This window comes from Gekko japonicus, unplaced genomic scaffold, assembly GCF_001447785.1.
Source record: "Gekko japonicus isolate JY-2015 unplaced genomic scaffold, Gekko_japonicus_V1.1 scaffold2536, whole genome shotgun sequence".
Lineage (NCBI taxonomy): Eukaryota > Metazoa > Chordata > Lepidosauria > Squamata > Gekkonidae > Gekko > Gekko japonicus.
The window spans coordinates 161,570-174,292 of record NW_015173752.1 but is presented as its reverse complement, the minus strand read 5'-3'; the positions used below and the strand labels follow the sequence as shown (position 1 = coordinate 174,292).

At 52.2% G+C, this 12,723-nt stretch overlaps 1 protein-coding gene across 1 annotated transcript in view; it reads right to left on the bottom strand.

Annotated features, from left to right (window-relative positions):
• The window catches only part of PHF8 (PHD finger protein 8), a 48,891-nt gene that overhangs the window by 11,682 nt on the left and 24,486 nt on the right, over nt 1-12,723 (bottom strand). Inside the window, exons 8-15 of the mRNA XM_015423488.1 lie at nt 9,608-9,725; nt 8,129-8,235; nt 7,941-8,032; nt 7,311-7,400; nt 4,709-4,930; nt 3,393-3,490; nt 1,829-1,992; nt 254-339 (exon numbers count right to left, since the gene is read on the bottom strand). Of these exons, the coding sequence (XP_015278974.1) occupies nt 254-339; nt 1,829-1,992; nt 3,393-3,490; nt 4,709-4,930; nt 7,311-7,400; nt 7,941-8,032; nt 8,129-8,235; nt 9,608-9,725 (977 nt within the window). The remainder of the gene's footprint in view (nt 1-253; nt 340-1,828; nt 1,993-3,392; nt 3,491-4,708; nt 4,931-7,310; nt 7,401-7,940; nt 8,033-8,128; nt 8,236-9,607; nt 9,726-12,723) is intronic.

Sequence of the window (12,723 nt, the reverse complement as noted above, 5' to 3'; positions counted from 1 at the left end):
GGCCCCCCCTGCGAGGCTTCCGTGGCTTCCAGGCACAGGCACATCAATGCACACCCCCACACACACACACAAACACCCCCCCCCCAAAAAAACACCCTCCCAAAGAAACCTCCTGGAGCCCAGATTTCCCCTGTATTAGAACTCGAGCCATTCCACAGCCTAATCTCAGGCACTCCAGTGGCTCCTGAACTAAACCCAGGCCGGCCTGAACTCCCATCTAACTCCTCCCCTCTGCTGCCCCCCCCCCACTGACCTCAATGTCGAAGTCCACTTCCCCAGGCTCCCGCACTCGGTTCGGGTCAGAACAGGGTTTGGCTCGTGGCAACTTCCGGGGAAATTCTGGAATCAAGAATTTAAAAAGAGAGAGAGAGCGAGCGCAAGGTTGGTTTCATTGTTGGATGCTGAGGGAATAGTTCATGAGTTTGGTGTGGTGGTTAAGTGCGTGGACTCTCATCTGGGAGGACGGGGTTTGAGTCCCCACTCCTCCACTCGCAGCTGCTGGATGACCGTGGGCAAGCCGTAGTTCTGATAAGAGCTGTTCTTGCAAAAGAGCAGTTTCTGCCAGAGCTCTCTCAGCCCCACCTACCTCACAGGGTGTCTGTTGTGGGGAGGGAAAGGGAAAGGAAATTTGTAAGCCGCTCTGAGACTCCGAGTGAAGGGCGGGGTATAAATCCCATCTCTTCTTCTTTTTAAGGGCACTAGACCATGAGAAGTAACAAAGAAGACTGGGCTGGAATCCTGAATGAGCCGATTAGGAACTGAGCCCCCCCCCCCTCGGGAACTTCCCAGGGCTCAGCAGGTATAAGGACCAGCTGCCAAAGTTGGGCTGGGAAGCCACCTGCGCCAGGAACAAGCTTCAGATGCAAATGACTACAACTGTGTCTGCGGCGGACTGGCGGCACTTGCTGGTAACGGCCAAAGGTCAGGTGGGAAAACACACAGCCCCCAGTAGAGATACGCAGGTGACAAAAGTGAAAGGGCAGGACAGAACTTGGGAAGCAGAGACTGGAGGATGGAAGCACCATGTGGCAGGAGGAGGAGGAGGAGGAGGAAGAAGAGGAAGAGGAGGAGGAGGAGGAGGAAGAAGAGGAAGAGGAGGAAAAGGAAGTGGAAGAAGAGGAGGAAGAGGAAGTGGAAGAAGAAGAGGAAGAAGAAGAAGAGGAGGAGGAGGAAGAGGAGGAAGAAGAGGAGGAAGGGGAAGAAGAAATTGGATTTCTACCCCACCCTTCACTCGGAGTCTCAGAGCGATCACAACGGACACCCTGCGAGGCACATGGGGCTGAGAGCTCTTTCGAGGACTGCTCTTGAGAGAACAGCTCTGAAAGACCTTATGACTGGCCTGAGGTCAGGCCAGCAGCTGCCTATGTGGAGGCTGAGTGGGGAATCACACCCAGTGCTCCCAGTTTAGAGCCCGTGCTCCTAACCACCACACCAAACTGGCTCTTTGCATTCTGTGGGAGGAATGAGCTCCTTCCCCCCTCCTGGTTTATTAGGATTACCCCAAATCCATGAAACATCATGTTTTAACAATTTAGAGAGGATACCACACGTGACTGACTGTGGGCTTACAGCTCTGGCTTCGGTGATCTGAGAAAGGCTTTGGCCAAAAGGTCGAGTTCTGAAGAAAGAACAGAGTTGAACTGGTAGATAACCAACAGGGATAACAAAGAGAAGGAGAAGGAGAAGAGAGAAAGAGGAGGAGGAGAGGGAGGAGGAAGAGGGAGGAGGGAGAGAAGAGGAATGGATACACCGGCATGTATTTGCCCAACCCGGGAAAGACGCAGCAGTCAGAGGTGGGTCTAGTCCCAGGAGAAGGGAGGCCACGTACTGGGCAGTCTCTTGCGCAGCACCAGGCTCCGCCTTTCCCGGCGCGGCGTCTCGTCAATCTGCAGGTCTTCTTCGGAGTCGATGTCCAGGGCCTCGGCGTCAGACGGGCTGGGCGGGGCTCGCGCGCCTTTACGGCTCCGGGCCCGCTCAGAAGCCTTGACCTTCCTGCGGAGAGAAGATCCGGATCGAGCAGCGTCCCACGAAGGGTGAAGTCCCCGGAAAGGGGGCCTACGCAGATACCCACGTGCGTAAATGAAAGCCACCCCTGCGTGTTTGCAAAGGGTATGTGTCACAAAGGCAGGCTTATGAGGAATCTGGGACAGGGCTCAGCTCCCGGGGGGGGGGGGGGGGGGAGTCGAAATGGAGCCCCCGTGTCTACGATGGCAGCCGCCTGCAAGTGACCTCCCTACAGACAGACAGGGGACAGGAGGCGCACTGAGTGCTTACATCAGAAGAACATCCAAAGAGCCCTGCTGGATCAGACCAGTGAAGGTCCACCTAGTCCAGCCTCCTGCCTCACACAGGGGCCAGCCAGTTCCCCTGGAGGGCCAACAGCAGGGGAGAGAGGCCGAGGCCTTCCCCTGATGTTGCCTCCTGGCTTTGGGATCCAGAGGATTAGTGCCTCTGAATGTGGAGGTTCCCCTCAGTCACCACAGCTAGTAGCCATTGATAGACGTAATCCCCCAGGAATCTAATCCCCTTTTAAAACCATTTATTCCTCTGGCCGTCACGACATCCTCCGGCAGCAAAGGCCCCCCTTTTAATCACCCCGCCGTGCAGCGTTCCCTCTAAGCAGAATTCGTAAGTTTATTGTATATGGCCGTTGGCCGTAACAATGTAAAATATAAATGCGCAATATAAATTTAAGATTCAAAAGTACCATTCTAAAAACAAAGCCTTCAGAATAAGACTATATAACATTTCCACAAATAAAACAGTCAAAAGTTTTAAAATCATAGAAGCTATGCTACCAGGTTTGTAGGTCTATGTAAGACAATACTAGAAACAACCTCGGATCTAACTTTTCTGGCTGCAAGCGCAAAAAGCGCTACCTTGCGAGTAACCAGGGGATACATATCGAACAAGAGGAAAACCGACTTTTCATTGTCCGATAAGATGAATTAGCGTGAGCCAGCTCACAATTTTTAACCCTCTGGCTCACACGTCTTTGTCTTAGCTCAGGAAGGAGGGCTCCAGTCCAGAGCAAACTAATTTATGCCGTAGCCAAATCACCTGCCTGCTCACAACTTTCATGCCGGTAGCTCAGAAAGTAGAATTTTTGCTCATAGGACTCCACTCCTTAGAGGGAGCACTGCCTCCGTGTAGAGGAGTATGTCCTGTGGTCCATCCTGAACCGACTGCCCATCAGCGTCATTGGATGCCCATTTGGAAGCAAAGGCGGCACACGTGTGAATGTGAGACAGACAATCCAAGGGCCAAGGGTGCCTGCTGGTGTCTGCAGCGCTGGAAAGCCAGAGGTGCTGCTGCAGTACAGCTCCACCCTCTGTTCAACCCGTCTATCCTCCGCCCTTGCAAAGCGGCCTGCGTGCTCAGACACAACTCACCTGCTGCCCCGGCCGTTAGCCACCACCAAGGACGGCTCCTCCTCCGTCAGGTCCGGTTCCCCTTCTGTGTCTTCCAGGCTGGAACTTGGCAAATCAAACTGCAGTGGAACGAGGAGGAGGAGTAAAATGTATTGCGTAGCCACTGGCCCATTACAATTTAAAACAATATAAAAATTAGACAACTCACAGCACTGGAATTTGAATTAGATTTAAAATCTAACCACCTCTAAAAATCTGCACATTCAGTATTTAAATTACCTAAAATCTTACCTATAGATACCCATCTCCAGAAACACAGAACACAGCCTCCGACATTGCCGTTTTACAGTTTAATTTCATTTCCCTATGTTCTTGGCCCTGATTTTACTAGCCGCTAAGGCGAAGAATTGCTACCCTTTAGGAAACTGTAGGGTCTATTGAGATATATGTCATATGTCAGAGTGGTAGCAAGCAGTTACTATAGATCAGTTTGATCTTTTTGTCAGAACTAGCTGTCATGCTAGTAATCATATAATTACAGCCAGGTGTTTCCTAGCAGGTGTTACTCTTTCAGGGCTTGTTAGAGTTAGTGATTGCATCACCCTGTTAGAGATTGGCTGGGGTTTAGCATAATAGCTATCAGTTTAGTAAGATGGAAGGGATTTAGTTCTCATAGACTAAGGCACGACATGCTGTACGATAGCCTGTAAATATCTCTGTATATATTCACCTTTATAACTATATAAACTCTCTGTGCACCTTTATAACTGGTCAGTCTCCCGCTTCTTATTTACAACGCCCAATAGGGTCTACGTCCGACAGCAGAAATATTAATTTATTGGTGTCAGAAATTTTTTGCAATCGATCTATTATTGCAGTCAGGAATTGACATCTCGGTTCCCAGTCCGATGGGCAGACCGTGACATAATGAAAAAGATCCTCCACATATATGTTTTTACAGATACAAATACGTTGTTCCTGGGGTATTTTTAAGTATCGTCCCAGGAGTAATTCTGTTGGTGTAGTCTGGAGGCGTGATGCTGCAGATGCTGTTCTAAACTTGTACGCGGGAATATTTACCAGGTATGCCGCTCTTAAATTATCTCCCTTTATGTTTTCGTACTGGGGAGCAAATTTTGACTGAATGATTAAAGAATAATCTATGATGGCATCTCCGGCAGTGGAAAGAGAGGGAGGCATGTTATTCCCAGGGAGCCGGGAAAGAGCGACCCAAAGAGGTCTGTGCAGGAGCCAAGCAGCCGAAGACGGCTACAGAGAGGCGCTGCCCCCCCCCCCCCCACACATCCTAGTCTGCATGGCCGCCGAAGGTGCCTCACCTCCTCTTGGCTGGGGCTCTCCACGCCCTTCAGGGCCTGCCGCGTGTATTTGTTCAGCAGCTCCAGCTCCAGGGCTTTGACCGTGGCCACGTCCCGCCGGCTGCCTTTCCTCCCCGACTCCTTGGGGCTCTGGTCTCCCTTCTTGGCGGTGGCGCCGGGCTGCGTGCCCCTCTGCAGGCCGAACGGGGTGCCTGTCTTCCCGATGTTCTGCTGGAACATGTCCTGGGACAGTGTGAGCAACGGTGCCACGCAAAGGAATCGGCCCTCGTGCCCCTTCACATGCTGCTGCAAACATCACTAGGGGCCGTGGCGGCAAGGGCGACAGCAGTCCCACCCCCCCCCTCGACTTGGCTGTTCCACCCACACAGGAGGACAAAAGCCCCGTTCCCTGTTCTGGTTCTCAAAGTGAGTGGCAGGCAGGCCTCCCTAGAGCAGCACCCTTTGGCTGGGGAAGAAGAAGAAGAGGACGAGGAGGAGGAAGAGATTGGATTTATACCCCGCCCGTCACGTGGACAAACTCCTATCCCTTCCCCTCCCCACAACAGGCACCCTGTGAGGTAGGCGGGGCTGAGAGAGCTCTTTCAAGGACAGCTCTTGTCAGAACTACGTCTTGCCCAAGGTCATCCAGCAGCTGCGAGTGGAGGAGTGGGGAATCAAATCCGGTTCTCCCAGATTAGAGTCCGCGCACTTAACCACCACACCAAACTGGCTCCGGACCCCTGACTTGCTTCCTGCTCTATGACCCCCTGAAGCCGCCCAGTCCCGAGTCAGACCTCCAGCCCTTCTAGTTCAGGGTCTTACTGACAAAGGTCTTCCCCGCCAATCTGAGATCATTTAATAGGAGGATCGGGGATCGGATTTTGCAATGTTGTCCCCCAAGGCGTGAATAATGAAAAAGAGACATTTCGGCTGAGCGTTCCGCACAAAAGCTGTCCGGCGTCCCTGAGACAGAGAGGTGAAGCCTGCAGGCCCCTCTGCTTCTCTGCGGGGTGCCGGGGAATTTTTTTCTTTGTGGTGTGGTATAAACAGCCAGGCTATGGTTTCTGCCGTGGCTGCTCTGTGCACACCAGAGACTCGATCCTGCAGCCTCTGCAACTACTAGGCAAGGAACAAAAGCAACAAACCGCCATAATGACCCCTAGACCGGCCTGCTTAAGGGCCATCCCCTTTACAGACCGGGTGAAATCTGAACTTCCCTGATCCAGGCCTGTAGCCAGGATCTTGTGGCTTGTGGGGCAAATTATTTTCCTGGTGGGGCCGAAGTTCTCAGTGCACAAAGAAAAGCCATTTAGGCCAACAGAAAGCTGTGACCAGGACAGATCTCTAAACTGCAAGCTGTCAACCACTTTGGATGACAGTTCTCAGCTGCTGCAAGTTAATCACTTCCGCCAGCCTACGCAACAGTTCTGATCACAAGTCGGCAGGTGGGGGTGATGGCTTCTGTAGTCAAGGAAGCTCACACTTGGCCAGAAAAACTCTCTGAAAGGAGACCAGTTTCTGGACACAGAGTTAGAAGGTATCCTAGAGGTCACCTACTCCAACCCCCTTGGCTCAGTGCGGAGTCAACTACACTACCCCACTCTGCTTACAGGAGCGCACGCCTTTAACGATTTTAAAATGATTGAAAAAAGCATTTGCAGGAGAAATCCTCGTGGGGCTGTGCCTTTAAGAAGGCGGCAGAGCCCCCAAAAGCCCCACCGTAGCTACAGGCCTGCCCTGACCCCTCTTCTGGACGTTATGCCGTGCTGAGTGCCCACAACGTACATCGAGTGAAGCTTACTTGCAAGGAAGTGTGCTGGCCTTCCAGCCACAAGGAGGAAAGGAAGCGTCCCGGCTCGTCTCTTGGTCCAAAGCTGAAGGCACACAAACCTACTGACTGGTTTAGGAGGCCGGCTGGGGCCCTTGTGAGCAAATCAGTGTTGCGATGGGCTTACTTGTGACAGCTCAGGCCTGCTGTTTCATACGGCAAGCTGGCAGAAAACTCGCATAAGAGATCAGCTCGTACAGAAAGTTTCCCTCGGTTGTGAGTGGCAATCTCGTAAGGGGAAGATATTCTGCGCGAGGCTCACCCAGACGTTGCCAGTGACCAATGCCAGGAAGTTAGTGCCCTGTTAAAGAGCACTAACAGCCTGGCGAGGGAAGCTGCAGTGGACCCGTCTGGTTTCCTCCAATGCTCCCTCTAAGCTGTGGAGTCTTGCAAGCAAGAATTCTACTTTGTGAACTACTGGCATGAAAGCTGTGAGCGAGCGATTTGGCTCCTGCATCAATTAGTTTGCTCTGGAGCCATCCCTTCCTAGCGAAGGCAAAAATGTGTGAGCCGGAGGCTAAAAGACTGAGCTGGCTCACACTGACTCAGCTTAAGAGGGAACACTGCTTGGGACTATCCATAAACTATCAATATGTCCTGATGCTCCCCTGCACTCGGAAAGGGCCGGGCAATTCTCATCTTGAATGGGGGAAGGCTGACGGACCACGCTTTGAGAAACTCCTGACCGGCCCCCGCTGATTCTCTCCCCAGAAGCCCCGCCCCCTTTAGTGCTGCTGCCTTCGACGCATTGACAGCTACGCCGTCAGGACTGGTCCCCGCCCTCTACGCACTCACTTCCACCAGTCGGATCTCCTTGGCCAGATCTCTGATGAGCTGAGCTGGACGAACGGTGCCCGGGATTTCTTCTTCGTGCTCAGCCAGGGCCTGGGAAGACAAAAACTGGGTTGCTGCGGGGTCCTCCCCCCCTCGACAAAATACCCGGACTCCGGGCCTAATACTCAAAGAAGCAGAACACCTGCACAATACCGCTTCAGCATGATTTGTCTTCCGTGCAAATGTTTAAAGAAAAATTTACCACAGGGGTCCTGTCAGCATTTGTCTGTCTAGACATTTATACCCCATTTTTATCCCCTCCTGGGGACGCAAAGCAGATTTTAACAGCACTCTCTTCTCCTCTGACGTAGGTTACCCCCCACGAGGGTAGGCAAGGCTGTGTGCGAGCAAGTAGCTCGCAGCCACCCGGTGAGCTTCTGCGGTAGAGCGGGGATTCGAACCCAGGTCTCCCAGATCATAGCCTGACACTAATCACTATGCCATACTGTCCACACTGTCTTCCTGACTTCTTAGCTTTCTATATGCAGGGAGACAGTTTCGGAGGGTAGCCGTGTTGGTCTGCAGTAGAGTCCAGCAGCACCTTAGAGACCGAGAAGAGATGCAGGCTGTGAAGTTTCTCCACCCGGTTACCTCTTTCTTGGTCCAGGAGCGGAAGGCTGTGTTCAGGGCTTTGGCTCCGTGAACCAAGTATGCGGCGGGGTGCCTGCGGTTCTCCCGAAGACCTGTTGAGGAAAGGGCAGGGGGACAGAGAGCCTCAGTGGGGGGGTAACTCTCCTATCCAACAACAGACACTGACGACGAGTGGACACGAAACCCACCTCGGAAGATGTCCAGAAGATGTTTGCCGACATACCAGCAGATGGTTTCAAAGTTGGGGAACTTGAAGAAGTCAGCCGTGCTGAGGCGTTTTTCAATCTCATAGGCCCTGGGGGTGGGTTGGGGGGGGGGAAGAGAAAAAAAAGGGCTGAAGAGACCCAAGTCAGGCTGTCTGTGAGGAAAATCAGTCTTTGTGGCCATGCCTATTTGAGGAACTGTAGAGAAAGAAGAACTGTACCTATCTGAAACCATTACGTTTGTGAACCCTCCAGAAACTTATGCCTTTTGACTTCTAAATAAATTCTTATCTATGTTTAAGAGAATACAGCTGTTTTATTTAAAGTAAAGCCATCCTGAGCCTGCTTCGGTGGGGAGGGCAGCGTAAAAATCAAATCAATCAATAAATAAAGGATCCCCTTTTGCCTCAAAGCCCCTGGCTGTTTAACACATACAGGATAAAAATCACACATTTTAAAACCGTTAAAATCCACCTCACACCCAAATGCATATCACTGAAACAAATTACAAAGAGTTAAAATACATATAAAGACGTACAAACAGCAGTTAAACACCAGCCAGCATTTAATTATTTACTTATTATTAGGCAGAGGCCACTGAATGGTGTCTGACCACTGAAAACCTGACCCTTTCACTCCTCTGTTTTTTCAGATATCACCAGGCAAGAGGGTCTACATGCTTTCCTAGCGCACCTTCACAACCAAGAGGGCTAGAATCTTGGAACTTCTCAAGAAGCTTCATTTTGCACCCAAAACCACACACTACTCTCCCACAGAAGGCCACAGGCCTACAGCATTTTAGACTCAATCTTCAGGATGCCAGAGACCCATTTCTATGCTTCACACTTGGGTTTTGCGATTTGCATTCCCTCCCTGGGGACTTCTCCAAACCATTTCCCTAAGACCAGGAGTCCCCAAACCTTTTAGACTCTCTGGGAATTTTGCACCCAAAACCACACACTACTCTCCCACAGAAGGCCACAGGCCTACAGCATTTTAGACTCAATCTTCAGGATGCCAGAGACACGTTTCTATGCTTCACACTTGGGTTTTGCGATTTGCATTCCCTTCCTTGGGCCTTCTCCAAACCGTTCCCCTAAGACCAGGAGTCCCCAAGCCTTTTTGACTCTCTGGGCACCTTTGGAATTCTGACGGTGTGATGGGCGCAGCCACAAAATGGCTGCCACAGGAGGTGGAAGCCAGGCACAAAATGGCCACCGTGGCTTAACTTCAGTCACAAAGTGAAGAGCCTTGTGCTGTGGTGGCAGCTGCTGCCAAAGCAACATTTTAAACAATCTGTACAGCCAATCAAATTTGCAATGGCCAACCAGAAGATTTGCTGAGCAAAAGTCCCACTAGGCCCCACCCACTTTCTAAAAATACTTTGTGGGCACCAGAAAAGGCGTTGGTGGCACCTTGTGATGCTCCCACTGTGGACAGTGAAGTTCTCTCAGTCAAACTCACTTGAGCTGCATCTCAATGTTGAGACTGTGCAGGAAGTTGCCCCCGAAGGCGAGGCAGTCCACAGGGGTCAACACGGCATGGATCCAGCCTGAGGGAGGAAGCATTGTTCGTTTATATACTGAGGTGTTTTGACCTTGCTTCTCTGTAATAACATCATTGTCCCCTTCCTCCATTTTATCTTCAACAACAATCCTGTGGTCAACTAAGCTGAGGGCCAGTTTGGTGTAGTGGTTAGGAGCGCGGATTCTAATGTGGGAGAACTGGGTTTGATTCCCCACTCCTCCCCATGCAGCTGCTGGTGTGACCTTGGGTCAGTCACAGTTCTCTCAGAGCTGTTTATTTCATTAGATTTTTGAATCGCCCAACCCTGCAAGTGGGCTCTGGGCAATTGTATAAGATCCCGTAGGGCCTTGATGTTGTTCGGCAATGAGTTCCACCAGGTCGGGGCCAGGACCAAAAAGGCCCTGGCCCAAGCTGAGGACAGCCGCACCTCCCTAGGTCCGGGGATCGCCAGTAAGTTGTTACCAGCTGATCTCAGCACTCTTTGGGGACGTATTGGAGGAGGCGGTCCTGAAGATACGTGGGGCCCTGACCGCTGAAGGCCTTAAAAGTCAACAGTAAGCAGAGGTCATTTCAGGGGGGAACGTGGGGGAACACAGTTCCCCCAAGTGAGGTACGGTGGGGGGCACATGACAAAGCCCCGCCCCCTGCTTCCGGCCACCCCGCTTCCGGCCCTCATTCAGCCAGGAGGAGGCAGGAGAAGAGGGAGGGTAAGTTGCTTCCTCCCTGCCTCTCCCCAGCCCTGCCTGCCTGGGGCCAGGGAGGGCCTTCGCGGGGCTTCCTTGCACTCCCGCCGGCCTTGCAGGTCCACCGCCGGGCCCCTCATGGGGCTCGGCAGTGGAGCTGCAAGGCCGGCAGCGGCCGGGACTGTTGGGGGCGGGGTGTGTGGCCTTATGACACACTTCCGGTGATGTCAGGGGGTGTGACCTTATGACACACTTCCGGTGATGTCACGGGGTGTGGCATATGCTAATGGCTTATGCTAATGAGTTCCCCTAGCTCTTTTTCTACGAAATGACCCCTGACAGTAAGACCTTGAACCTGACTGGGTATTCCACCAGTAACCAGTGTAGCTGGTGCAGCACAGGATGTACATGTGCTGTCTGTGGCGTTCCCGCCAGGACTCACACTGCCGCATTCTGGACCAGCTGGAGCTTCTGGGTTAGTCTCAAGGGCAGGCCAGCACAGAGTTGAGTTACAGTAGTCCAGTCTGGAGGTGACCATTACATGGATTAACGTGGCCAGGTCGGCGGGGCGACAGGAAAGAGGCCAGCTGCCATGCCTGGCGTAGGTTCTCTCAGGAGCAGACCTCGAAAGAGCTCTCTCAGCCCCACCTACCTCACAGGGTGTCTGTTGTGGGGAGGGGAAGGGAAAGGAGATTGGAAGCTGCTCTGAGACCACTACTTCTGAGAGGGTATGGACCCAGGGAGCTTTTGGGGAAGAGTGGGGATTCAAACCTGGGTCTCACAGATCCTAGCCGCTACACCAGGCTGGTTTCTCCAGCTTCCTAGTCCAGGATTTGGGAACGGCCTTTCAGAACCACCCACTGCTGACAGAAACGTGTGTGTACGGAGGGGGAGAGTGGCCATTTGGGACTTGAAAAGTTGAAAGAAAAGTTGGCCGGCTTTGGTTCAAAGGAGGCACAGGTCGGGTAACAGAAGAATCCAGTCACATTAACTATTTGCTGGCCTGAACAGCCCCCCCCCCCCAAAAAAAACCTTGAGGTAAATGGGCTGTCCTCCTTTTATCTCTCTGTCAAGCCCATTTGTATCCTCACTCTCTTCAGAGAAACGTGCGGGATCGGCCTCTTCTCCATTTTCCCCCTCACAGCAACCCAGTGGGGTAGTAGAAAAGAACAAGAGTAGCACCTTAAAGACTAACAAAGTCTGTGGCAGGACAAGAGCTTTCGTTGAGTCACACTGCACACTGCTTCTGAAGAAGTCTGAAGAAGTGAACAGTGCCTCATGAAAGCTCCTCCCCTGCCACAAACGTTGTTTTTAAGGTGCTACTGGACTCTCTTGCTCGTTTCTACTGTTACAGACAGACTAACACGGCTGCCTGTCTTGACCTGTGAGGTAGGGTAGGCTGAGACACAGTGACTGGGCCAAAGTCACCTGCCACCGCAATATCGAGATTTGAACCTATATTTCCCAGCTCTAGTCTGCCAACCTAGCAGTTCGAAAGCAAGAAATTGCAAGTAGATAAATAGGAACCACTTCGGTGGGAAGGTAACAGCGTTCCGTGCGCCTTGGCGTTTAGTCACGCCGGCCACACGACCACGGAAACGTCTTCGGACAGCGCTGGCTCTTCGGCTTTGAAATGGAGATGAGCACCGCAACCCTCGTTTGGCTTTCGAGCAAGGAAACCTTTTTGGTCTGATGACACCCCCCCCATACATACACTTGCGGGTTTCTCAATATTGGAAGTATTCTACTGAAAGTAGTTCAGAATGGAAAACTACGGAACAAGTCATTCACGAGTGGAAGTCACTGCTGCAGGAAGTGGTGGCAGCTATAAGCACAGACAGCTTCAACATATGGGGCAGAGGTTCATCAGTGGCTATTAGCCACAAGTTATAGGTGGAATACTGTCTGGGGCAGTGATGCTCTGTATTTGTGGTGCTTGGGGGCGCAACAGTGTGTGAGGGGGGCTTCTGGTGCTCTCGCCCCGCTGGTGGACCTCCTGATGGCCACCTGGGTTTTGGCCACTGTGTGACACAGAGTGTTGGACCGGATGGGCCACTGGCCTGATCCAACATAGCTTTTCTTATGTCCTTAAAGCCATTGGTGGACCTCCTGATGGCACCTGTGTTCTGGCCACTGTGTGACATAGAGCGTAGACTGGATGGGCCATTGGTCTGATCCAACATGGCTTCTCTTGTGTTCTTAAAGCCATTGGTGGACCTCCTGATGACACCTGGGTTTTGGCCACTGTGTGACATAAAGCGTAGACTGGATGGGCCACTGGTCTGATCCAACATGGCTTCTCTTATGCTCTTAACAGGGTGAAGCGGAAGATCAAAGGCTTCCTTCCAGTTGTGTATGGGGGGGTGCTCA